General features: G+C 42.2%; 3 protein-coding genes across 3 annotated transcripts; all 3 read left to right on the forward strand.

The window, feature by feature from the left end:
- Positions 1–6,551: 6,551 nt before the first annotated feature.
- LOC102716941 (chemocyanin-like) lies at positions 6,552–7,480 on the forward strand. The gene is made up of 2 exons (XM_006649711.2): positions 6,552–6,836; positions 6,983–7,480. The coding sequence occupies exons 1-2, from the start codon at positions 6,665–6,667 to the stop codon at positions 7,174–7,176; spliced, it is 366 nt and encodes a 121-aa protein (XP_006649774.1). The 5' UTR covers positions 6,552–6,664; the 3' UTR covers positions 7,177–7,480.
- A 1,544-nt stretch (positions 7,481–9,024) lies between these two features.
- LOC102717223 (ERAD-associated E3 ubiquitin-protein ligase component HRD3) lies at positions 9,025–20,987 on the forward strand. The gene is made up of 6 exons (XM_006649712.2): positions 9,025–9,627; positions 15,830–16,321; positions 16,598–16,813; positions 18,103–18,426; positions 19,184–19,426; positions 20,375–20,987. Exons 1-6 carry the CDS (start codon positions 9,028–9,030, stop codon positions 20,567–20,569), a joined length of 2,070 nt encoding a protein of 689 aa, XP_006649775.1. The 5' UTR covers positions 9,025–9,027; the 3' UTR covers positions 20,570–20,987.
- Positions 12,737–13,643, forward strand: LOC121053780 (photosystem I reaction center subunit II, chloroplastic-like). The gene has a single exon (XM_040521533.1). The coding sequence runs from the start codon at positions 12,817–12,819 to the stop codon at positions 13,444–13,446; it is 630 nt and encodes a 209-aa protein (XP_040377467.1). The 5' UTR covers positions 12,737–12,816; the 3' UTR covers positions 13,447–13,643.
- Positions 20,988–22,184: the final 1,197 nt, after the last annotated feature.

The raw sequence follows: 22,184 nt of genomic DNA on the forward strand, positions 1-22,184 counted from the left end.
AAACGCAACACGGCACTGATATCATATTAGGGCACGTACAAAGGGCTCTTGTTACCGTCTCTATTGCTGCATTCTCGCTGACATGGAAGAGAGAGAATAGGAGAGAGAAAAGTGGTTGTTTTACATGGAGTCAGTAAAACATCAGCTCTTGACGCATAAAACGAGAAGATAACCAAAACATCTGTTTTGTACATATGTTGACTCTAATCAGAGACGCTAGCCAGATAAAATGCGAATGGAAAATTAATTAGTCTGTAATTATGAAAAGTCAACTTGAGAGACCATTCATTGTATGAGAAGTTTTTTATGCTGACGTGGTTTAAGATGGAGCCTATAATGTGACTGTAACACCAATTTCTGATGAATGACCACACCAAATTAGGGCAATGCTGAAATCTCATGTGCAGACAACAAACTAAAAAGGCTGGTTCCGTTACGGCAAAAAACCAGCTCACGTACCATTATTCTGTTTCCACCTGTAGACAAGCCTCATCAGTATGCTGGTAATAAGCACAGACCGCTTATTAACTATTATAAATAATTTATAGATAATACTTTTAGAAATGTATTCTTAGCAATCTAAAAGCACCTAAAAAAATATACTATGATAAAAAACATCAAAACCAATTCTAAATTCAATTTTTGATTTATAGATATAATTCTAAGGGAAAAGATAGAGCTATTTCCTCCTGGTTCCGATGCATGGAGTTTATTGATGGCTGTAAGGTGGTTGAAGTAGGTGTCACTTGTCAGTTTGTCAAGCTTCAGGACAAATTTGATACCTTTGTTGTTAGATCCCTGCAGTGATTGGTTGTATTTTCTTTTGGTTTATACTAGGAACAAGCCAAACGATATATTTGTAAACTAAACATAATTTATACATAAAATTTTTATATACGTGTTCTTAGCGATTTAAAAGAAAAAAATAAAAAAATAAACTACGATAAAAAACCTAATACAACTTAAATTTAAAATTTAAAATTTAGCTTATAAGTATAAGTGAAAAGATCACGGTGATGCTTCTAGCTGCTGGCCTGCTGCATCTGCTGATCTGCAATGCTGCATATATCACTCCTTTGTGTGTACTGTACTACTGTGTAGTCCTAGATGTACTCATCCTGATGTACCAACCATTAGCACAGTTAAGATTGCAGCCATTAGATGCTTCTTTAGTACCAGTAGACTACTAATCTATTACCAGCGGCAGTGGACCAGTGTGGTCGTAATTTACCATCCAATTTTTTCTGTAATTCTATTCATGTCTTCTAGCTCTAGATAGTGCATCCCGTGAACCCGTGGCATTACTGATCCGATTCTGACACTTGACGAAAACTATTGTAGCACTAGGCAGTTTAGAGCTCAATACCATTATTTTTTTTACGTTTATAAGCTAAATTTTAAATTTTATATTTAAAGTTAATTTTAGGGTTTTATTTTTTAACCTTAGCTTTTAGATTACTTAAAAATACATATATAAAATTTTTACTCACAAATTATTTTTTGTTTACAAATACATTGATTAGCATTTTCCATAAAACATCTAAACAATCAGGGATCCCTGGGAGTTCATTGTTGGACTGTGAGTTTGAGTAACAATGTACTTCATCCTATTTAATATTTGATTTCTGTCATAGCTATTTAATAGTATAAATAATTGAATTAAGTACTATAAATTTAATAATCTACGTATGGACTTCGCCCTATAGGCCGTGCTGGGTCAAGACCACGCAAACCCTTGTTTCTCACTGAATATTTTCATGAAATCCAGCAGGCCATCTTTCGGCCAGCACGGCTAAAATGGCCGTTGAAAATCAAAATGTAGTACGTAATATATGCTGGGCTGAATTGGAGTCCAAGCCACCACGGCCCAACTCTACATGCCTACTCCTTCGTCTCTTTTTCATTTTTTTATGGAACTGCCTAACATTCGACAAGATTTTTTCCCAGGAATTATAGTGTATTTACTATATAAATTGCATATGATTCCAATTATAATTAGGGTGTTATGAACTGTGAATTCAAAAAACATGGCACAACTCAGTGCGGAGGGGGCATGTGAGAAACGATTCGATTCCTGCACCTGCTTGTGCTGATGTAACCAACCAAATAACATGTAAGTAATTATATACGCGTAACTAATATGTTAGCTAAACAACTTTATTTGTATCCATCTATCTAGGCTAAACTGATATGGACAACTAAACACACCCAAAATCTCTCCTCCCTCATCCCTGCTACATGAATCTTATAGTACATTGGACAACTTAGAATCTTATAGTTATACGCCACAACTTGTGTTTCTTGCCATGAACCATTTCATTTTCTAGCACTACCACAGAACCTCTTATATGTGACGCGGTGTAACCCACATCGATGTTGGATGTAGGCCTCGTCACAGGCAAGCAACAAGTTATTTCCAGTAAGTGGTATCATTTTCACAAATTTTAAAAATTCCCCAAAAAACATTTTGAGTTTTACTGAACATCTGAACGATGTTCACCTTTGAGATGTCCCAAATATATACGACACATCACACATGGATCCGAACTTACAACTTAAGATCCCCCTACTCCAACCCAACACATTCTAATCATATCACCTGTGAGCACATATTAACTACACAGATGTTGCTACTCATTTGATTTTTCTCATTTGAAACATGTAGCAAATGTTTATCATCGATATGATTCCAAATAAAAGGATCGTTAATTGTAAATTTGTAGATCTCACTTTTATATGGGGCATTGCCCCATCCAAAATCATTTGAAAAAAATCAAAAAAATATATTTAAAATAGATCTCAACATTATAATGTATATTTGGTGATGTCAAGTATCTCCATTGAAAATATTGACAATTATAACATCGTAGATCTAGCTGAGTTCTATAGCTTTCACATGTGATGGATTTTATCACTTGTAATGCATATTCAGTGGTGCAAATAATCTCAAATAAACCTAGTATTAATTATAACACTTTATATATCATCGATATCTATAACTTTGATGTACACATCTCTATCCGAGATCATTTACAAAATTTCAAAAATTTAAATTTCCATTTAGATGTGATGGGCCATAACTAAAACCCATGAGATGTAATATCTGTGATAGGTCATAATTAAAACCTGTTATGGGGATCCATTACATATAGGTAGTCTCACCTATGGTGGGTCATACCACTGCATTTGTAACAGATAACATATCATCTATGATGAGCTACGTGTCATCAGAGATGACCTCCGCTTATTTCTAATCGGCAGAGGATGGCCCAAGGTGCTCGATTTCATGTACAACAGAATCTTCTATGAACGGTCATATGTGAGGTTATTTGTGGCAAGACACTATGACCCGTTACAGCTGAAGAGATCTGTTGTAGTATAGATAGTGTATAATCTATTATCCATTTCATGAAGGTTTCCTTCTTTATGTAATAATGCTTCTATAAAGATAAATACTGTTATTCTGTGAAACCAAAATCAATACAGGTTCATTTTAAAAACAATGCATGTTCGTTTAAAAAAAGAAAAACAAAGAGAACAGATTGATGGCCTCTAAATTTCTCTATCTTTTTTTTGACTCAATAGAAGCAGCAAATTAATTAGCGAAAGAGCTAGTCTCACTTTCTGTTGTACAAAGCTTCTGATGTGTTTCAGCCTACCAGGTTCTCTGAAAGAAACATAAGCCTGAACCATCTACCCTGTCACTCTGTCAGGCAGTCACCGCCGACTCTTAAGGAATCTGCAACCATAAGTCCATCCAAACACAAACAAGATTGCAACACAAAGTGGCTTAAGAGCCTACCAAAAGAAGGCACATGTACACCAATGACACCAGTACACCGCCGCATGCACATAAATGAACAGCCTAAAAGCACATGGTGATGCTTAAAGCCAACCTAATACTCAAATCTAATAGTTCTGTGTACCAATAACTGAACACTTAACGACCTAATCTCCATGGACAGACAGACAGATAACTTCTCTGAAACTTCATCACCTCGACGTCTGCATGACGAGCTCCAGAAACGTCCGATGGATTTTCTGAACAATGCCCCGCCTCGTTTCCTGACGAGCAAGAGTACAACAACGTCAACGACGCCCACGAGAACAACAGAGCAAACAGAAATGGCGGCAATGGACTTCACAAACTCACAAGAGCTCATGTTCTCAGGTTGGTTCTAGTCACTGCATCAAGCGGTTCACGGGCTCCTCGTCCCGTTTCGATGCAATTATCGATGGTTCTTTGTCTGACTCCCTGTCCTTCATGGATCCGATCCTTGATTAGTACTAGTAAAATCTTGTTTGTGATGGAGTATTTTGGTTTATGCTCACTTATATAATATGATGGTACTCATGGTGGTCGTAGGTCCATGATTGGAATTTTGTGTCCGGTAATAGAACAGTTCCTGTTACATCAGTGGTGTTTCCGGACTTCCAATCGAGCTTACAATATTTCGTTTTTGGGGCTTTGGATCTGAACTTTCCTTCTGTTTCTTAACCTTTTAGCCAATGTATATGCCAGTCTATCTCCAGTTTGTGGACTGAACTCTGAAGTTATGACAAGGGTGTCCTCCACAAGGGCAACAGACTCTTTTGTACTCCTATGTGGCGAAATTTTAGTACTTCACAGTTCATAAGAGTTCCATCTGAACATTTCTCCACTGTTAAGTGGCATTTGCTTATTTGCCACATCCCTAGCGAGTAGCGAATGACAACCGGGCTAGGGGCCACATATCATCCACACATATGTGAAAAAAATATATCAAATTTGCAGTATTTAAGCCCACTTGTGCAGCATTCCAGATAAGTAGATGATGGTGTGGTCGATCATCTATCTCCAACATCGTAATCAAGCAAAGCATGTATATAGTCCTGACAAGCAAATCACACCTAACCTTGGCACCCCGCTCTGGCGGATGCACCCCACAAAGGGGGTGATTTTTGGTTTTTTCCTCAAAAAATCCAAAAACATATTTACAAGCGAAAAATAATCTACGAATAAAACTTTTATATACGTACCGTTAGCGATCTAAAAGACAAGCATGTAAAATAAACTTTGGTAAAAAAAATCCTAAAATCAACTATCAATATAAGGTTAAGAATTCAAATATTGACTTATGCATTAAGCATAAGAAAAAAATAAGGGTGAAAAAGACCAGTAAACACCACCTGATCAACCATCGCGGCGACGGAAATCGAACAAATGAGCTAGCACGGTGGATGATTACGGCGCGAATAGAGTGAATTAATGGTGTCACTAGGGTTCTTGGGGGGTCATACTGTACTTGTACTTGCGCTTACCGTGGAGATAGGCGGCAGATATGGTGTGGAGAGAAAGTTCGTTGCCGCTACGGCGACGGGCATGTACTGCCCGATTTGCATGTTAATCGACGTAGCTGTCAATGGAACGATCCAAGACAGCGAGCTAGTAATACTGAAATTCAGTTTCAGGAAAATCGACGATATTGCATCAATCATTAAGCGGCCACTTGTTGAAAACGTTTGGCTTACTGTAGTTACAAGAAATACCCACGTATGTGATAGATCTGTTCTCTAAACATGGAGATTTTAAGTACCAAAGTTAATTAGGGCCCATTTAGTAGGGCTCTAAACTCTAGATCCTAGCTCCAAACTCCAACTCTAATGAGAGCTACTCCTGTGGGAGCCGGAGAGCTGATCAAAACTGTTTCGCTAGCTTGGTCTGCTCCAGAACTTCTAAACGATAGAATACGAAGTAGATTGACAATAATAGCCTTGTGGATTATGTGTAGTCATGATTAAACCACAATTTAATTATGTTTCTTTTCATGTAATTAAATACTAATTATTTTTCTTTTGAACTTCAACAACACAATTATATAGTTATAAAATACTATATGATAGTTAACCCACAATATAAATATTTACTAATAATATATAGTAGCATGAGTGACAGATTCAAGTAATTACTATAAAATAATAAAGGGTAGTGGTTTTTTTGGCGTGGAGTGGAGCTGTGGAGCAGCAAAAACCTAGCTCCACTCCTTTCAGGAACAGCTCCGTCAACTCCGCTCCAAAAAAATTTAGAATTTGTACCATTTGGCACAACTTCAGCTCAAATTAAGTTAGAGTTGGGAGCTGGAGCTATGCCAAACCAATCCTTAGTAGAACAGCTTCTTCATTTTGTTCAAAGACAACCATAAACAGCAACCGAATTCCGGATCTTCATGTTTGCACAGCAGCATCATCATCATCAGCAGCAGCAGCATTTCCATTCCTTGAGAAGGGATGAAAGAAATGGAGATGCCCTGGTTCAGTAAACATTTCCCCAGCTTTTTTGGATTCTAGCCTACTTCAGTAAACAGTTCTCCACCTTTTGTGGGATTCATCCACGGCGTAGGCAGCATTCGACGGGCATTCGGTACAACTACCATGCGCATTTCCGGTGTAGCAGCGCTGCAGCAGTAGTATAACATCTGTGGCTTCATGATTGGATCCAGGTTGCCGGCTCGCCTTTTCCGCCCCTATAAAATGTCCCTCGCATGTCTCCGCTCCACACTCCACAGCGACCGATCTCGATCTCGATCTCAGCCTCTCCCTCAGGACGAACACCCGACGCAGCGCCCGCGCACTTGCTCCTCTGCTCCTCGCACACAGCCACGCGCTGCAGCCTGCAGCAGAGGCGATGGCTCAGGGAAGGGGCAGTGCAGCACAGCTGGGGCTCGCCCTCGGCCTGCTCCTCGCGTGCCTCCTCCTCGGCGCAGACGTCGCCGCCGCCGCCACCTACAACGTCGACTGGTCGTTCGGCGCGGACAGCTGGTCCAAGGGCAAGAACTTCCGCGCCGGGGACGTCCTCGGTGAGTGATCGATCAAACCCCGCTTTCGCTGCTTGCTTCTACCGCGCCGCGCGGTTGCACTTGCGCTTGCGCATGCTGCAGCTGCTTGGGCTAACTTTGTGTTGTACTGCGGCCGCGCGCTCGCGGCGACGAACGCATGCATGCAGTGTTCAGCTACGACCCGTCCGTGCACAACGTGGTGGAGGTGGACGCCGGCGGCTACAGCGGCTGCCGGGAGTCCGGCACGAAGTACAGCTCCGGGAACGACCGCGTCACGCTCGGCCGCGGCACGAGCTACTTCATCTGCAGCATCTCCGGCCACTGTGGCGCAGGGATGAAGATGGCCGTCACGGCCAGCTGAAGCCGTGGCAGCACACTAAAAACCCAAAAGCCGGGGCCGCTGCCGCTGCCGCTGCCGCTCTAGCTTCTAGCTATACATATTTACATGTGTCGTCCGAACAACAATAACTCAATAAGCGGCAGCACTGCCTCATGCATACGTGCAAGTCTTGCTGCCGCTGCGTCACAAACTATGCAACCATATATACATGTGTGTCATATAGGGAGGGTGCCAGGGTGGTAGGTGAGGCATGAGTGATGTGTGCTTGTATGTATGCTCAAAAGTCAGAAGTTGATTACTAGTAAAGCACATCGGCTTGTTTGCATGTTTGCTCACAGCACTCATCAGGACAACCAGAATATGTTTTGTTTATCATATTTTCGCCTGTGAATTGTGATAGCTGATTTCCTTTCTCCGGATGCATGGTTTATGACATGGCAGAAATAGGAGGTCATCGGTTCAATTTTTTTTTTGGAAAAAACGAAATGATATATTTACTATGAAAGAATAATTTATGAATAAAACTTCTATATTTGTGTTCTTAGCTATTATAGAGTAAAGAATAAAAAATAAAATACAATAATAAAACACTAAAAAAATTATAAATTTAAAATTAAAAAAATTAAATTTTACTTATAAACATAAAATGCCAAAAGATAAACCTGTAATTTAGACCCTATGCCGTTACTTGCAACGCGACGGCTTATTACAATACAAGAATAGCCTTCTACCATTTTTTACTTTTATCTTTTCTTTATTATTTTTGAATATTGTTCCTGTCGTGAGATGTGAAGTTTAAGGGTTGTTTGTTAGCTGCCTAAAGATACATAAACAGATAAACTTGTTAAATATTTCATAATTTGTGACTTGCTATTTAAAGTTATGGCCAAGAAAATTAGAGTCACACCCTAGCCTTCTTGCCGCAACTCATTGTGTCTATGAAGTGTGGGAAAAAGTTGAAGAAACATTTCATATTGATTAAATCTACTAGTCAAATTTGTAGCAAAATGAGGTAAATTTAGCTAGCTAGCAACCAAATATATCCTGAATAATCTCTTACCTACTATAACCTTAGCCTTTATATATCTACTTGTAAATACATAGACCAGATAACTATCTATTACGAGAAAAAAAAATCAATTTAACACTCATATGTAGGTCAAATCTAATATGTATCCTAATGCGACGCTCCGATCAACGAGGTGACGGGCCTACAAAGCGCGCCTACCAATAGATGACAGCGGATAGTGGAATATAAACATAAGCGCTCTTTTGTTCCAAGACTCACTCACATATAGGTCCCATGCAGACCTAATGTATTTTTTAGTTTCTTGTCTTAATGTAAGTCACACTGACATATAGCTCCCATTGATGTTTTTAAGTTTTAGGTTTTAAGTTTTAAGTTTTTGCTTTTAGTATCACTTCAGCAAAAATCACTCTCAAAACCAGGGAGTCATCATGCACCGGTTTTAATGTTGGAGAACTCATGGTAGCCCGTTTTAGGTTTGATGGGTGTGAATAAGATCCGACCTATATTAAGGGAGCCGCATCGAACTTTTTCCTTATCAGAGAGCACCCATCTCTAAGGCCGTGCTCCTTCTTGGCCCATAAGGAGACGAAGCGATATCTTTTCTTCTTCCCTATCACTCCGGTCCATTAAAAGCCTGAAACAATCCAGCCAATCAGGTTTCAGGATACACGTCTCTACCGCGGGGCACCCACATCCACGTCACCGCGAAGCTTGTCAATGCCGCGCTCTGCTGTCCCACCTGTCAGTCACACGTACCCATCTCCTCTCGCAATCCCCTGTCCCACCTGTCAGTTACACGTGCTCATCTCCTAACTCGCAACCCCCCATCTCACCCCGACTCGATGCAGAGGAGGCGGCGATCTCGTCCTGTGCCTACCCCGATGGCTCGCGTCCGCCACTGCAATCTCCTCCTTCTCGCCGCCGTCGCCGCAGCCCTCCTCCCATGCGCCTCCGCGGTCCGTCCATTCGTGCTCGTCCTTTCCCGTGACGACTTCCTCAAGGACACCGCCGGCGCGCATCCCTCCCTCCCATCAGCCGACGCCGACGCCGACGAGTGGGACGACTTCGACGATGAGTCCCCCGCCACCGACCCCCTCATCTCCCCTTCCTCCTGGGTTCCCCTCCTCGACCCCACCAGCGCCTCCCCTCCGGGCGACGAGCCAGACTCCCCGTCCGATGCGCTCTTCGTCGCTGGCGTGCGAGCGATGCTCTCCGCGGCCTCCACGGGGGATGAAGCCGCGTTCGCCACCGCAGCAGCGCAGATCGAGGCTGCAGCTGCCGGGGGACACCCGGGCGCGCAGTCCGCTCTTGCGTTCCTCTCCGGCGCCGGGATGACGCGCTCGGCGTCCCGCTCCCGCGCCTTCCTGCTTCACAAATTCGCCGCTGACGCAGGAGACCTCCAGTCGAAGATGGCCCTCGCCTACTCCTATTTCCGCCAGGAGGTGAGATAATTCGATACTGTTTACTTACTCGTGCAATTTGTGCATCCTGTGATGTAGTGATCCATGTGATGTTATTAGCTCACTTGCATTTTGCTAGGGATGATTGACCTCATCGCTATTTTAGTAATTGAAATTTTGGTTCCTTGGGGTTACCCCTGGATTTGAGACTTTTTTTCGCCGTAGTTGTTGGCTTAGTAATCAGTCCAACTCAAAAACCTGGAAGTTGGAGAGTATATTAAAACATATATCAGGCTGGTGAAACATGGTGGCATTTGAGTTACTTTGTTTAAACTATAAATAAACAAATATGGTTTTTTAAACTATCCTAGACATTGTCGTATACAATACCATAAATATGGTTTTTCAAACTACAATACCCTCAAAGTTATATATCTGTCAACAATACCCTCAAATGTATTCAGCTAGCTAGATATAACAGGACTGAAAGTTAGAGCTGGTTTCTGTTTTGTTTTCTGGTATCCTGTGTTGCTGCCAAACTTGTCTGTCTAGAGTCTTTGGCGCTGTTGGTTTGCTGTTTAGTTTCGAAACTGAACGTGTTTTCTCTTTGCTCCTTGTTTTGTCTGGGAATGCCAGCATTGTAAACCGGCAATCCCGGTAACTCTGTTTTTGTTTGCTGTTTGCTTCAGCCAAATGGAACAGTGGGGACTGCAGGTACAATGGAAATATTGTTTCTTTACCTCTCTATCATCATTTTCTTCTTCTTTCATCTAATCATCATTCTGATCTACATATGCACAATGTTAATCAAATCAAGCACATTGCTTTACATGTTCTGAATTTATTTTATTGGGTTAGGATGGTGACGATCAGAGGTGATCTGATCATGTTCATATATCTGAATTTTATTTTTAGACTAAAGCTAAAGCCTAAAGCTGTGTAGTGTAGTCTACCTAAAAGTTGGAAATTTTATTAATTTAACTCGCAACAAGAAATTAATTAAGATTGATTGATCGATCGATTATGTAAAATAATTAACATGTTAGCACACGTCAAAATGACTAAACATATACATATAAGAGATTATCTGATCCCGCTAGCATCGATCACAACTAAGCCTGACAGATGATTAAAACTAGAGCAAGCAAGCATGGCCATCATCGTGTATGGATGATCTAGATGTCGAAGACATTCTTGCCGGTGAACTTGACCTTGATGGGGCTGACGTTCTTGCCGATGCTACAGAAGTTTTGGCCGACACCCTGCCTGCCGGTAGGGGTGGACAGGAAGCTTGTGGCTCGTTAGCTCGCTTGACTCACGACAAGCCCGACTCAGCTCGACTCGTTTCATTTTTCTAACGAGCTGAGCTAGCATTTTAGCTCGTTAGAGATAACGAGCCAGCTCGCGGGCCTTAACAAGCCAGAGCCCACAGGCCACAATCTCAAATTCCCAAGTTCTCAACACGGAGGCCCAGCCCAATAAGGAAGAGAACCCTAGGCAGGCAACAAATATCAATCAACTCCCGAACTCCCACCTCCGCCGCCGCCCGGACTTCCACCTCCGCCGGACCGCCGGCGCCTAGACTCTCGGCGACGTGACCAAGACCAGTTCTCGGCGACGGGCGGTGCCTCTCCCAGCTCCACTGCCGGCGCACCGCCTCTTAGTCCCTCCCAGTGCCTTCCGCCGCCGGCTCTCCCACCTTCGCCGCCGGCTCTCCCACCTTCGCCGCCGGCGCTCCGCCTCCCCGTCCCAGTGCCTTCCGCCGCCGTCTGCCCGCCTTCCCACCTCCTAACCCTTCCGCCGCCGTCCACGTTCACCTCCCACCGCCATCAGCCCGCCTCCTACGTCACCTCCACGTATGTCACCAACCACCTCCCACCGCCACCGGCCAGGCCAACGACTCAGCGCCTCCAGTCTAGGCCATCTACATCTGTGACTGCGCCTAGCTCACGAGCCTAACGAGCCAGCTCGAGCTTTCCAACGAGTCGAGCCAAGTTAGGTTTTCAGCTCGTTATCTTAACAAGCAAGATCGAGTTGAGCCGAGCCGAGCTAGGCTCGGCTCGATACCCACCCCTACCTGCCAGTGTTGACCTTCTCCGGGTAGACGCTGTCCTTGGGGTGGAGGTACTGGACCTCGCCGTTGGGGAAGACGCGGTAGAACTGGTAGTTGATCTTGTACTTGGAACTGGTAGTTGATCATGACTCATATTTAATGGTAGAGGGCGGTGACTGACGAGGAAGCTGGCCAGGGGCGGCATCGGGGCTGGAGGCATTGACACCCGGTTCTAGAGAAGGTGTCACGGGCTGGAGGTGGCGGCGCCCACCGCTGGGGCGACGTCCGGGGCTGGCAGTGCCGGGGCTAGCAGGGGGCGATGATGCCGACAAGGCTGGCAGAGGGTGGCGGTGTTGGAAGGGGCATCGATGCCAGCGAGACTGATAGGGGGCGGCGGTGCTGGAAAGGGCGGCGACGTTGATGAGGCTGACAAGGGGCAGTGGTGCTGGCAGGGGGCGGCGGGGATGGAAGGGGCAACAGTGTTGACGAGGTTGAGAGGGGGTGGCGGCGATGGTATGGGGCGACGGGGCTAGAAGGGGCCGCGACGCCAGCGAGGCTGGCAGGGGATGACGACGCTGGAAGGGGTGGCGACGCCGACGACGGTCTGTGACGCGAGGGCAGCAGCAGCACAACACACACTCATGCTCACCCTCTCACACAACAATCGGGTGGCTTAGCTTTGGGCCTGCCTAGTCTGATTGGCCAAATTTTGTGAGGCTACTGAGTGGAATTCCGGAAAATTTTTTGGAAAGTTTCCAACCGATGCTGTGTTGCGGCGGATAGTCCTCTTTACCTTATCTTTGTTCGTTTTAAAAAAAATATTCCGATTCAGATGCCGTTTCCGAAGATTTTCAAAAAATTTGGTTCCGTTTCCGAAAACAGGACCTGATTCCAGAATTTTCCGATCCTTTTTCCACTGTAATGACGTGCGTGCCACAGGACCGATTGGGTCGGCGGAAGGACCAGTGCCACGTCGACATACATGCATACATGTGTGTGGAGTTCGTATCAAAATCCGCGCCCGCCATTGGCCGGTCTCATATCGCCTTATCTACTTCCCCACCACCCATCTATCTTCTCTTCCTTTTTCTTACCTACCTATCTGCTGTCTCCGCCGCCTGCTCATCACTCCATCGATCCCGCTATCTCCTCGCCTCTCCGACGCAGTGACGCAGCCCATGGCCATGGCCACGCAAGCCTCCGCCGCCACGCGCCACCTGCTGGCCGCCTGGGCGCCGGCCAAGCCCCGGGGCTCGACTCTCTCCATGCCGTCCTCCGGCGCCCGCGGGTCGTGCGTCGCGCTCCGGGCGGCGGCGGAGGAGCCCCCCGCGGCGGCGGCGGCGGCGACGGAGGAGAAAAAGGTCGAGGCGCCCAAGGGGTTCGTGCCCCCGCAGCTGGACCCCAACACGCCGTCCCCGATCTTCGGCGGCAGCACGGGGGGCCTCCTCCGGAAGGCGCAGGTGGAGGAGTTCTACGTGATCACGTGGACGTCCCCCAAGGAGCAGGTGTTCGAGATGCCCACCGGCGGCGCCGCCATCATGCGCGAGGGTCCCAACCTCCTCAAGCTCGCCAGGAAGGAGCAGTGCCTCGCCCTCGGCACCCGCCTCCGCTCCAAGTACAAGATCAACTACCAGTTCTACCGCGTCTTCCCCAACGGCGAGGTCCAGTACCTCCACCCCAAGGACGGCGTCTACCCGGAGAAGGTCAACGCTGGAAGGCAGGGCGTCGGCCAGAACTTCCGCAGCATCGGCAAGAACGTCAGCCCCATCGAGGTCAAGTTCACCGGCAAGAACGTCTTCGACATCTAGATCTATACACGATAATGTCCAATCTTGCTTGCTCTAGTTTTTATCTGTCAGGCTTCAGTTGTGATCGATGTCAGGCTTCAGTAGTGATCATGCCGGTGGGATCAGATAATCTCTTATATGTATATGTTTGGTCATTTTGATGTATGTTAACATGTTAATTATTTTATATAATCGATCGATCAATCAATATTAATTAATTTCTTGTTATGAGTTAAGTTAATAAAATTTTCAACTTTTAGTTAGACTACACTACACAGCTTTAGGCCGTATTCCGGAGTGGGGGTAGTGAGGGTTAGTTATCTGGCGCGGAAAACGTATTAATAAATTATTATATTATTAATTATCAAAAAAAATATAAAATAGATTAATATGATTTTTTAAAACAACTTTCCTATAGAATTTTTTTATAAAAAATACACCGTTTAGCAGTTTCGAAAGCGTGTGCGTGAAAAAAGAAGGGATTTGGATAACTTAGCCATGCTGTCGAACGTGGCCTTAGTCTGAAACAAAATTTAGATATCTAAACATGATCAGATTATCTCTGATTGTCACCATCCTAACCCAAAATAAATTCAGAACGTGTAAAGCAATGTGCTTGATTTGATTAACATTGTGTATATATAGATCAGGATGATGATTAGATAAAAGAAGAAGAAAATGATGATAGAGAGATAAAGAGACGATATTTCCATTGTACCTGCAGTCCCTACTGTTCCATTTGGCTGAAAACTATGTGTATGCATCACATCTCAAACAAAGTTGCAAAAAGAAAAAAAAAGATATGCGGTGGGTACCAACCGGAGGATCGATTTGGATTAACAAACAGCGTATACATGCTTGCATGCACGCATGTTTGCAAATTGCTTGCTTCCACAAAAACAAAGAGATCTCCAAACAAGTATGAGACATAGCTAGCTCTCGTACCAGCAGAGCCCACTCACTGATGGCACAGAGCACTGCACTGACCTAACCATCGAACAACTAGCCTCATGATAAGACTTGGATTCATGGCCAGCTTTTGAGTTTGCTTTACTCAAGGACCAAAAGAGATCAGCCCAAAAAAACAAACAAACAAGAAGCCTTCAGATCAACCAGAAATCTCCTACAAGATGAAATACTAACTATAGCTCAGCTACAGCCTACAGGCTACAGCTACACCAAATTCAGACAGAGAATGTACAGGGGCAAAATGAGTGACAACACTAAATTTTTTTCGTCTTCTCTGCTCTTAGCATCTCTTCAAGCTTTCACACGATCCATATATACCAGAGTGGGTGAGCTAGGAAGGAGAGGGAGGTAGTACAGTACAGCAATGGCCATGACCATGAAGAGTGTGCTGCTGCTGATGCTTGGGCTCGCAATGGTGGCCACCTCGTCGGGAGCGGTCTACAAGGTCGGTAACACCTCCGGCTGGACCATCCTTGGCAATGTCAACTACACTAACTGGGTTGTCAAAAAGAACTTCCGTATTGGTGATACCATAGGCAAGCTCTCTGTTCTCTCACTACTCTAACTTTCTTTTTTTTATTTGAAAGAAATACACGGCTCTAACTTTCAGTCCTGTCATATCCAGCTAGCTGAATACATTTGAGGGTATTGGTGACAGATATATAACTTTGAGGGTATTGGAGACACTGTCCTTGATTCCGTATTGGTGACACCATAAATATGATTTTTTAAACTATCCTAGACATTCTCGTATACAATACCCTCCACTCCCTGATCTATAGTATACTTATATATCTGCCAATTATCTACTGTTCTGGTTCAAAACTATTTTTACTGATTCAATAAGAATTTGCATTTCTTGCCTATATTCTTGCTATAAAAACCAAGTGTTTGTTTTGCTGTTTTTTATATTCTTGACAAATGACAGTGTTTTTATTTCCATGAAATGAAGGTCCCATATGCATACCTTTCCATTTTCTCTTTGAAAAAGGATAAGGAATTAATCTGCTCATGCAGCTTCTTGTCAACTTTTATTATTTCTTTTGTTCACTTGCATCTACCATGGCATGATTGGGTGATTATTGAAGTTTGTAACACATGAGTTACTCATTTTTGTTTGAATCTGTTCCTAAATCCTGGTGATTGATTGTATTTGATCTGAGTATAGTGTGTCAGTGCTCTATTACATATTTCATCTTTCCATAGTTTTTATTGCATTAAATGGTTTAAACTTACCACCTCCGTTCCAAAATATAAGTGTTTCTGTGCGTTTTCCAAAATGTATCTTCTAGACATCCCTTTGTCCAGATTTACTTTGAACACGCAGAAATGCTTCTATTTTGGAACTTAGGGAGTATATTGCTTACCATGTAACTTATTTCAGATTATAGAGAGCACTAATGTTATTTTTTACCTGAACAATTTGCTCTTGCAGATGTATGAAGAAGCAGTCACACTTTATGCTGAACTTGCAGAGGCTGCGCTTACAAGCTCCTTGATCTCAAAGGAGCCGCCAGTGATTGAACCAGTCCGGTTACACAGTGGAACCGAAGAAAACAAGGAAGCCTTGAGGAAGTCTCGAGGTGAGGATGATGAAGATTTTCAAATCACAGAGTACCAGGCACAACGAGGCAATACTGTTGCAATGCACAAATTAGGGCTTCTGTATTATTATGGCCTACGAGGAGTCAGACGTGATTATGGGAAAGCATATCATTGGTTCTCAAAGGCTGTGGAGAAAGGTGATACACGGGCAATGGAGCTTCTCGGAGAGATCTATGCAAGAGGTGCTGGAGTTGAAAGGAACTACACTGAAGCATACAAGTGGTTGACACTCGCAGCAAGGCAGCAACAATACTCAGCTTACAATGGACTGGGATATCTCTATGTCAAAGGCTATGGGGTGGAGAAGAAAAACTTGACAAAAGTAAGTATATGTCTTAAAATGTTGTAATTTAGTTTCATATTTGTGTTAGTCATACAACCTAGACAATAGAATCTTGAATTGCAGTGAAGCTAATTGACTGATTGCATTCCATCGTTACAGTCCACTATATATAACTGCTATCGCCTATCTTTGTTGCTAGTTATGGAAATCTGTAGGCCACTATCCGACTAGATTCGTCTTTAGTTCATTTTGAAACATGTTTTTCCCATGTTTTAATGGTTTGGTAACTTAATATTTTTCTAACTCATGTTGCAGGCAAAGGAATTTTTTGAAATTGCAGCTGAGCATAAGGAACATGGGGGTTATTATAACCTTGGTGTCTTGTATCTTAAGGGTATTGGAGTAAAGAGGGATGTGATGACTGCATGCAATTTCTTTCTTCGAGCAGTTAATGCTGGACAGCCAAAAGCTATTTATCAAGTGGCAAAATTGTTCCAGAAAGGTGTTGGCCTGAAGAGGAATCTCCATATGGTAATGATTCTTTATGTTGTGTTAGATGCATTTGGAAATAAACACACAAACTGGGTACTACCTCCATCTCAAAATAGAAAAAAAGTACTGCTAGATTAGTCATATCCTAGTATACGAATCTGGATAGAGGTATTATGTCAAGATTCGTAGTACTAGGATATGTTTAATCCAGTACTAGGTTTTTCTATTTTAAGACAGAGGGAGCACCAAATATGATACTATTTTCCATAAACTATGACCTAACCCTGTGCAATTGTGTAGGAACTTCAGCTTGTTTGAATGATTTTTTCTTTTTGAAATTTTAGGAAATGAGCTGAAAGCATATAATTTGAAACTAAAAGATGATATGGCTACTATGTATGAAAATGGATTCAATATATAAAGTCCAATATTAAGATTTAGTTCGTCAGTACTGATCCTTTGATGAAGTCAAAAGCTTCTGTTATTGAGGACAGCTTGCTGGGGGTGGACTATTGGTGTGCTCCTCCCACATCTTGGAGAGCAAATTCAACCCAGGATATGACTGAATGTTATGCAACAAATGGTCCCAAGAAACTTGAGTTGCATTTTCCCAAAGTGCTGATGCATTCTTTGCAGTATGCTGAACTTCAAACTGTCATTGGCTGGCTACGATGTAGTAGATACTGCTCAGTAGCTGCATTCCTTGTCTCTGCTAAGGGGCTCTACAGCATGCTACCCAATATAGTGTCCATGCTATGAAATATGGTAGATATGCATGTATACATGATGCATCCAATAGCAAGCACTAAACATGCATATATACTGTGACTAACTGTGGGCTTCTCCATGCACATAAATTTTCCTAAACTCTTTCACTTATACACACACACACACATATACATATATGCTAAATTTATTAAAAGAAGACCAAAAGCTACCAATAAATCCATGTACTTATGTGTTTGTCTTCTCAATTGAGCACTTTGTCCATGAACTTATGTGTTTGTCTGTGAATTAACCAAATAACTTATATTCAGATTTAGAATTCACTTGCTCTTTTGCATCGTAATCATCATAGTTGAGTGGCATTATTGGTCTTGCACAAAAGATAATTCTGAATTATGCTTCCAGTTATATTGAAGCAAAAACTCTATTGTACAATGACAAGCTTTTCCGTTTAGAGGTATATAGGAAAGGTTGATTGCAAACTAGTTTATTTTAGTCAACGTTATTGATATATCCAACAATAGTTTTTTATGATACGAATTGGGAATTGAACTAATATATTTCCAACTAACTGAATCATTCATACCATATTATTATGTCAGGCAGCAGTGATGTACAAATCTGTTGCTGAGAGAGGCCCATGGAGCTCACTTTCTAGATGGGCTCTGGAATCTTATTTGAAAGGTGACATAGGGAAAGCATTACTCTTGTATTCTAGAATGGCAGACCTTGGATATGAGGTCGCACAAAGCAATGCTGCCTGGATTCTTGATAGATATGGTGAGGAAAGTATTTGCATGGGAGAATCTGGCTTCTGTACAGATATGGAAAGACATCTCCGTGCACATGCTCTGTGGTGGCAAGCATCTGAGCAGGGCAACGAACACGCTGCCTTGTTAATTGGTGACGCCTACTACTATGGCCGGGTATGTGTTACAATCCTCTAAGTTGCTATTACACACGTTCTTGGTTATGAGAAATCCTGAAATACTCTTCGATTTTTGGAATGACATCAGACTTTTCCTAGACACCTTCATCAAATTGACATCAAACACTATAACCTGTAGGAGTTTCTTGTATATAATTTATGAGGTGTGGCTCTTGTTTTTGCTTATCTTGTTAGTATTACCACTACAAATCACTAAATATATGATTTGGAAACATGTTCAGTGTATACATAAGTTTGTGCTAATAATTCACAAAGAATATATTCACGTGTCATAAGTGTTATGCTATAACTACTGCTTGATGATATCAACATAACCATGTTTTTTCGTCAAGTTATGTATTAGCACGAAATGTTTTTTAGATGAACCATATTTCCAAGAGAGATTAATTAAATAACTAAAGAAAGACGAATTCCAACTTCTCCCGAGTGTGGTCACCACCACCTTACCTTAATAGTCTGGTTCACATTTCAATTTATTTCTATGTTCCTCCTTTTGGCACTTTTCTACGTGCCACACTAATATGCTTGTCAGCAATTAGGAAGTGATCATGTTCTTCTTTTTCCTGGTTTTCTTGTTTTATGAAAAGCTTTGCATGATTGTTACAAATATATGCAGCTCCCTATTTTCTTGAAAAAATTGCTCATGCACTTCAGATATACTAGGGGGTTGCATGTTCTTAAAGAGATCCATCATTGCTGACATCATGTATTGGCTGTGTACTTTTGTATTACAGGGTGTTGGTAGGGACTATGAGCGTGCAGCAGAGGCATATATGCATGCCCAATCACAATTTAATGCTCAGGCCATGTTTAACCTCGGTTACATGCATGAGCATGGCCATGGACTTCCCCTTGACTTGCACCTGGCAAAAAGATATTATGATCAAGCTGTTGAGGTGGACCCAGCAGCTAAGCTCCCTGTCATGCTTGCGTTGACAAGTTTATGGATAAGGAAGAACTATGATGGCAGCTTTTTGGTAAGACATTATTTTCTGTATGTATCATCTGTCGAATAGTTTCATACAAGACATATCAACTTACTAAGCACCTATGTAGTTTATTGGGTATATTTCGAGTTGAGCACCATATTTGGTAATCACTGTTGATTTTTAAGCATGTTTTATTTTGAGAACCCTTTATTGAGCTGATTCCAACTGAGTCACTGCTAGTTTTTTTTTTCTTTCTTATCTGTGGTGGTGCCATCTTTTTCCCAACCAATTTCCAGTGGTAGCTCCAGCTGATATACGAGACCCTAACCTCTTCTAAACTGATTGTGAAACTTATAGCTGATATGGAATACCCTAACATTCATACATTTTATGTTTTGAAATATCATGTTTAAAATAAAAGAAAGGACACTTAAGAAAACTGTTGTGGATCAGCCTGGCATGCTGCTGGCCAGTAAGTTCTTGAATGCGCTGATTTAAAACAAGCTGGGATTCAGCTTGGTTTTTGCTAAGGTCTTCCTCTTTTGCCACCTCTACTTCTCACCAGTTGTACATGAATTCAATCACTTTACAGTTATGGCTTTTTTTTGTTGAAAGGCTATAGGTATGGATCTGGATTTATATAAACCTGATTCATTGTGTTGACAGTGTGATGATGTCGGGCATCTTGAATTTGAAACGCTGTTTAGTCCCAGTCTCACGATGATTAGTGCTAACAGTTTTTGCTATGCGTGCTATATTTCGCTTGTCATATTTGTATAAACCTGATTCATTGTGTTGACAGTGTGATGACAGTTAGATGGCGTGCATGTTGAATTTGAAACGCTGTTTTGTCCCAGTCTAACGATGATAGTGCTAACCGTTTTTGCTATGCGTGCTATATTTCGCTTGTCATATTGGGTATTGCCATTTTGCTTTATGATCAATATTACTGTTTTGCTAGTTTGCAGTCTGTATCTAAATCCTTTCAACTTTCAGGTTCATTTTATTGATTCACTGCCGGAAGTATATCCTGTTATTGAGGAATGGGTGGAAGATGTTCTTATGGATGAGGGGAACGCAACAATATTTACTCTATTTGCTTGCCTTGTAACTGTCCTGTATTTGCGAGAGCGTCAGAGGCGTCAAGTTGCGGCCGCCAATCCTCAACAGCCTGATGGCGCACCCAACTAATTTCAGTCTGTGCATCATGATGCTGGGATCGATGTGGAATATAAGCTTGAGGTACATACGACTATTCATTCTCAGGCTCAGCCATATTATACCATCAAAGTTTTGTGTGATGTCTGAAACATTAATGGAATGACAACGTCCATACTATCCATACTGTCATACTGCGTGTCCGTCAACTGCTAAATGCTAATGGCTTTCTGAGGGGGAAATGGGAATTTAAAATGATAGGGTCTCCTTGACATATATGTACACTAAAATTGACTAGGATAAGAACTGATCATGACTCTTGGATATTGAGATCAATGATGTGGGTTCTAACAGAGTAGTGCTTGTAAGTAACGACGGCTCCTCAAGAAACGTATATTTGAAACAGGCTATCTATCTTGGCTTTGCATATGGAAAACATTGTCGTTCTCTCAAATTTTCATTTTCAAAGCATAACCGGACGGCTCAACTATGTGAATCTGAGAAGCGTATTACTGCTAAGGGTTTAAATTTAATCCGTGCCAAGTTGTGTGTTTGATAAATGATCGTTGTTTCCCAAATAGGACTGTTGTCCTGCAAATCCAGTCGCTACGTTAGGTAAGAGAGAATAAACATGTGTAATCTATTATATATATAAAGTAACGGAAAAATAAAAATAAGTCTCCACGTTGTTCCTCACGGGCTAGAAATTCTAAGATTAATCGAAGAAAAAAGAAAAAAAGAAAACACCAATTGGACAAGTAAAAAGATAAAAATTGTATTGACGGATGTGGATTTCATCTCGTCGATACGTCCATGTAGTCTAACGTAGTCTTGAAGCGTCCTACGCAGAACGAAACAAAATCGAGCCCATGTCCAGGGGTAAGGCGCCCTCTCCCTAGTAAGAGGTCTCCAATATTTTTTCTTTTTTTTGCTGCAGCCGTTTCCGTCTGTTGTTTTGTTGTTTGATTTCCTTTTTCTTTTTTTTTTCAGCACTCGCCGGCCCGCGTAAAAATCTAAGAACACATGTTTGACTGTTTGTGAAAATTCAAGTTCACCTTTATTTAGAAAAGAACCTAATCTAAGAAAAAAAATCCAAGAAGGTTTTGATATAAAATTACTGGAAGTTGCAATTTTATTTTTCATAGATTTACAAGTTTCTCTCGTAAACTTGAGGCTAAGATGTGTGAGTGGTCCGACCCTAAACTAATGCCATGTTTAGTTCCAAAATAAAAATTTCCACGCTATCACGTCGAATGGTTGGATACATGCATGGAGTATTAAATATAGACAAAAAATTAATTACATAGATTACGTGTAAATTGCAAGACGAATCTTTTAAGCCTAATTGCATCATAATTTGACAATGTAGTGCTCTATTATATATATAAAGTAATAGGGAAAGAAGCCACCACATTCGCTCTCATGGGCTAGAAAATCTTATATTAATCAAAAAAGTCTCATTAGAAATACAATTTTGGGAATTAAAAATAAAAAATAATATAAAAGAGTGCAGCATGGGTGGTCCAGGAGTCGCGTGGATGCCGATGTGATCGTGAGGTGCATGTGTAGTAGTTTTGTGTGTTTGATTAGTGGTTTTGTTGCGTGATTTGGAGAGGATCTTGAATGGAGGTCAATTTGAAAACATCTA

The sequence above is a fragment of the Oryza brachyantha genome, chromosome 3 (genome assembly GCF_000231095.2).
Source record: "Oryza brachyantha chromosome 3, ObraRS2, whole genome shotgun sequence".
NCBI lineage: Eukaryota > Viridiplantae > Streptophyta > Magnoliopsida > Poales > Poaceae > Oryza > Oryza brachyantha.

What these genes read in the sequence shown, in the direction of transcription:
- LOC121053780 (XM_040521533.1), top strand. Translation starts at nt 12,817, where the DNA reads ATGGCCATGGCCACGCAAGCCTCCGCCGCCACGCGCCACCTGCTGGCC.
- LOC102716941 (XM_006649711.2), top strand. Translation starts at nt 6,665, where the DNA reads ATGGCTCAGGGAAGGGGCAGTGCAGCACAGCTGGGGCTCGCCCTCGGC. An exon ending in CCGCGCCGGGGACGTCCTCG is followed by an intron (nt 6,837 to 6,982) that starts GTGAGTGATCGA and finishes GCATGCATGCAG; the next exon opens with TGTTCAGCTACGACCCGTCC.
- LOC102717223 (XM_006649712.2), top strand. Translation starts at nt 9,028, where the DNA reads ATGCAGAGGAGGCGGCGATCTCGTCCTGTGCCTACCCCGATGGCTCGC. An exon ending in TGAAGAGGAATCTCCATATG is followed by an intron (nt 16,814 to 18,102) that starts GTAATGATTCTT and finishes TTATTATGTCAG; the next exon opens with GCAGCAGTGATGTACAAATC. An exon ending in ACGCCTACTACTATGGCCGG is followed by an intron (nt 18,427 to 19,183) that starts GTATGTGTTACA and finishes TTTGTATTACAG; the next exon opens with GGTGTTGGTAGGGACTATGA.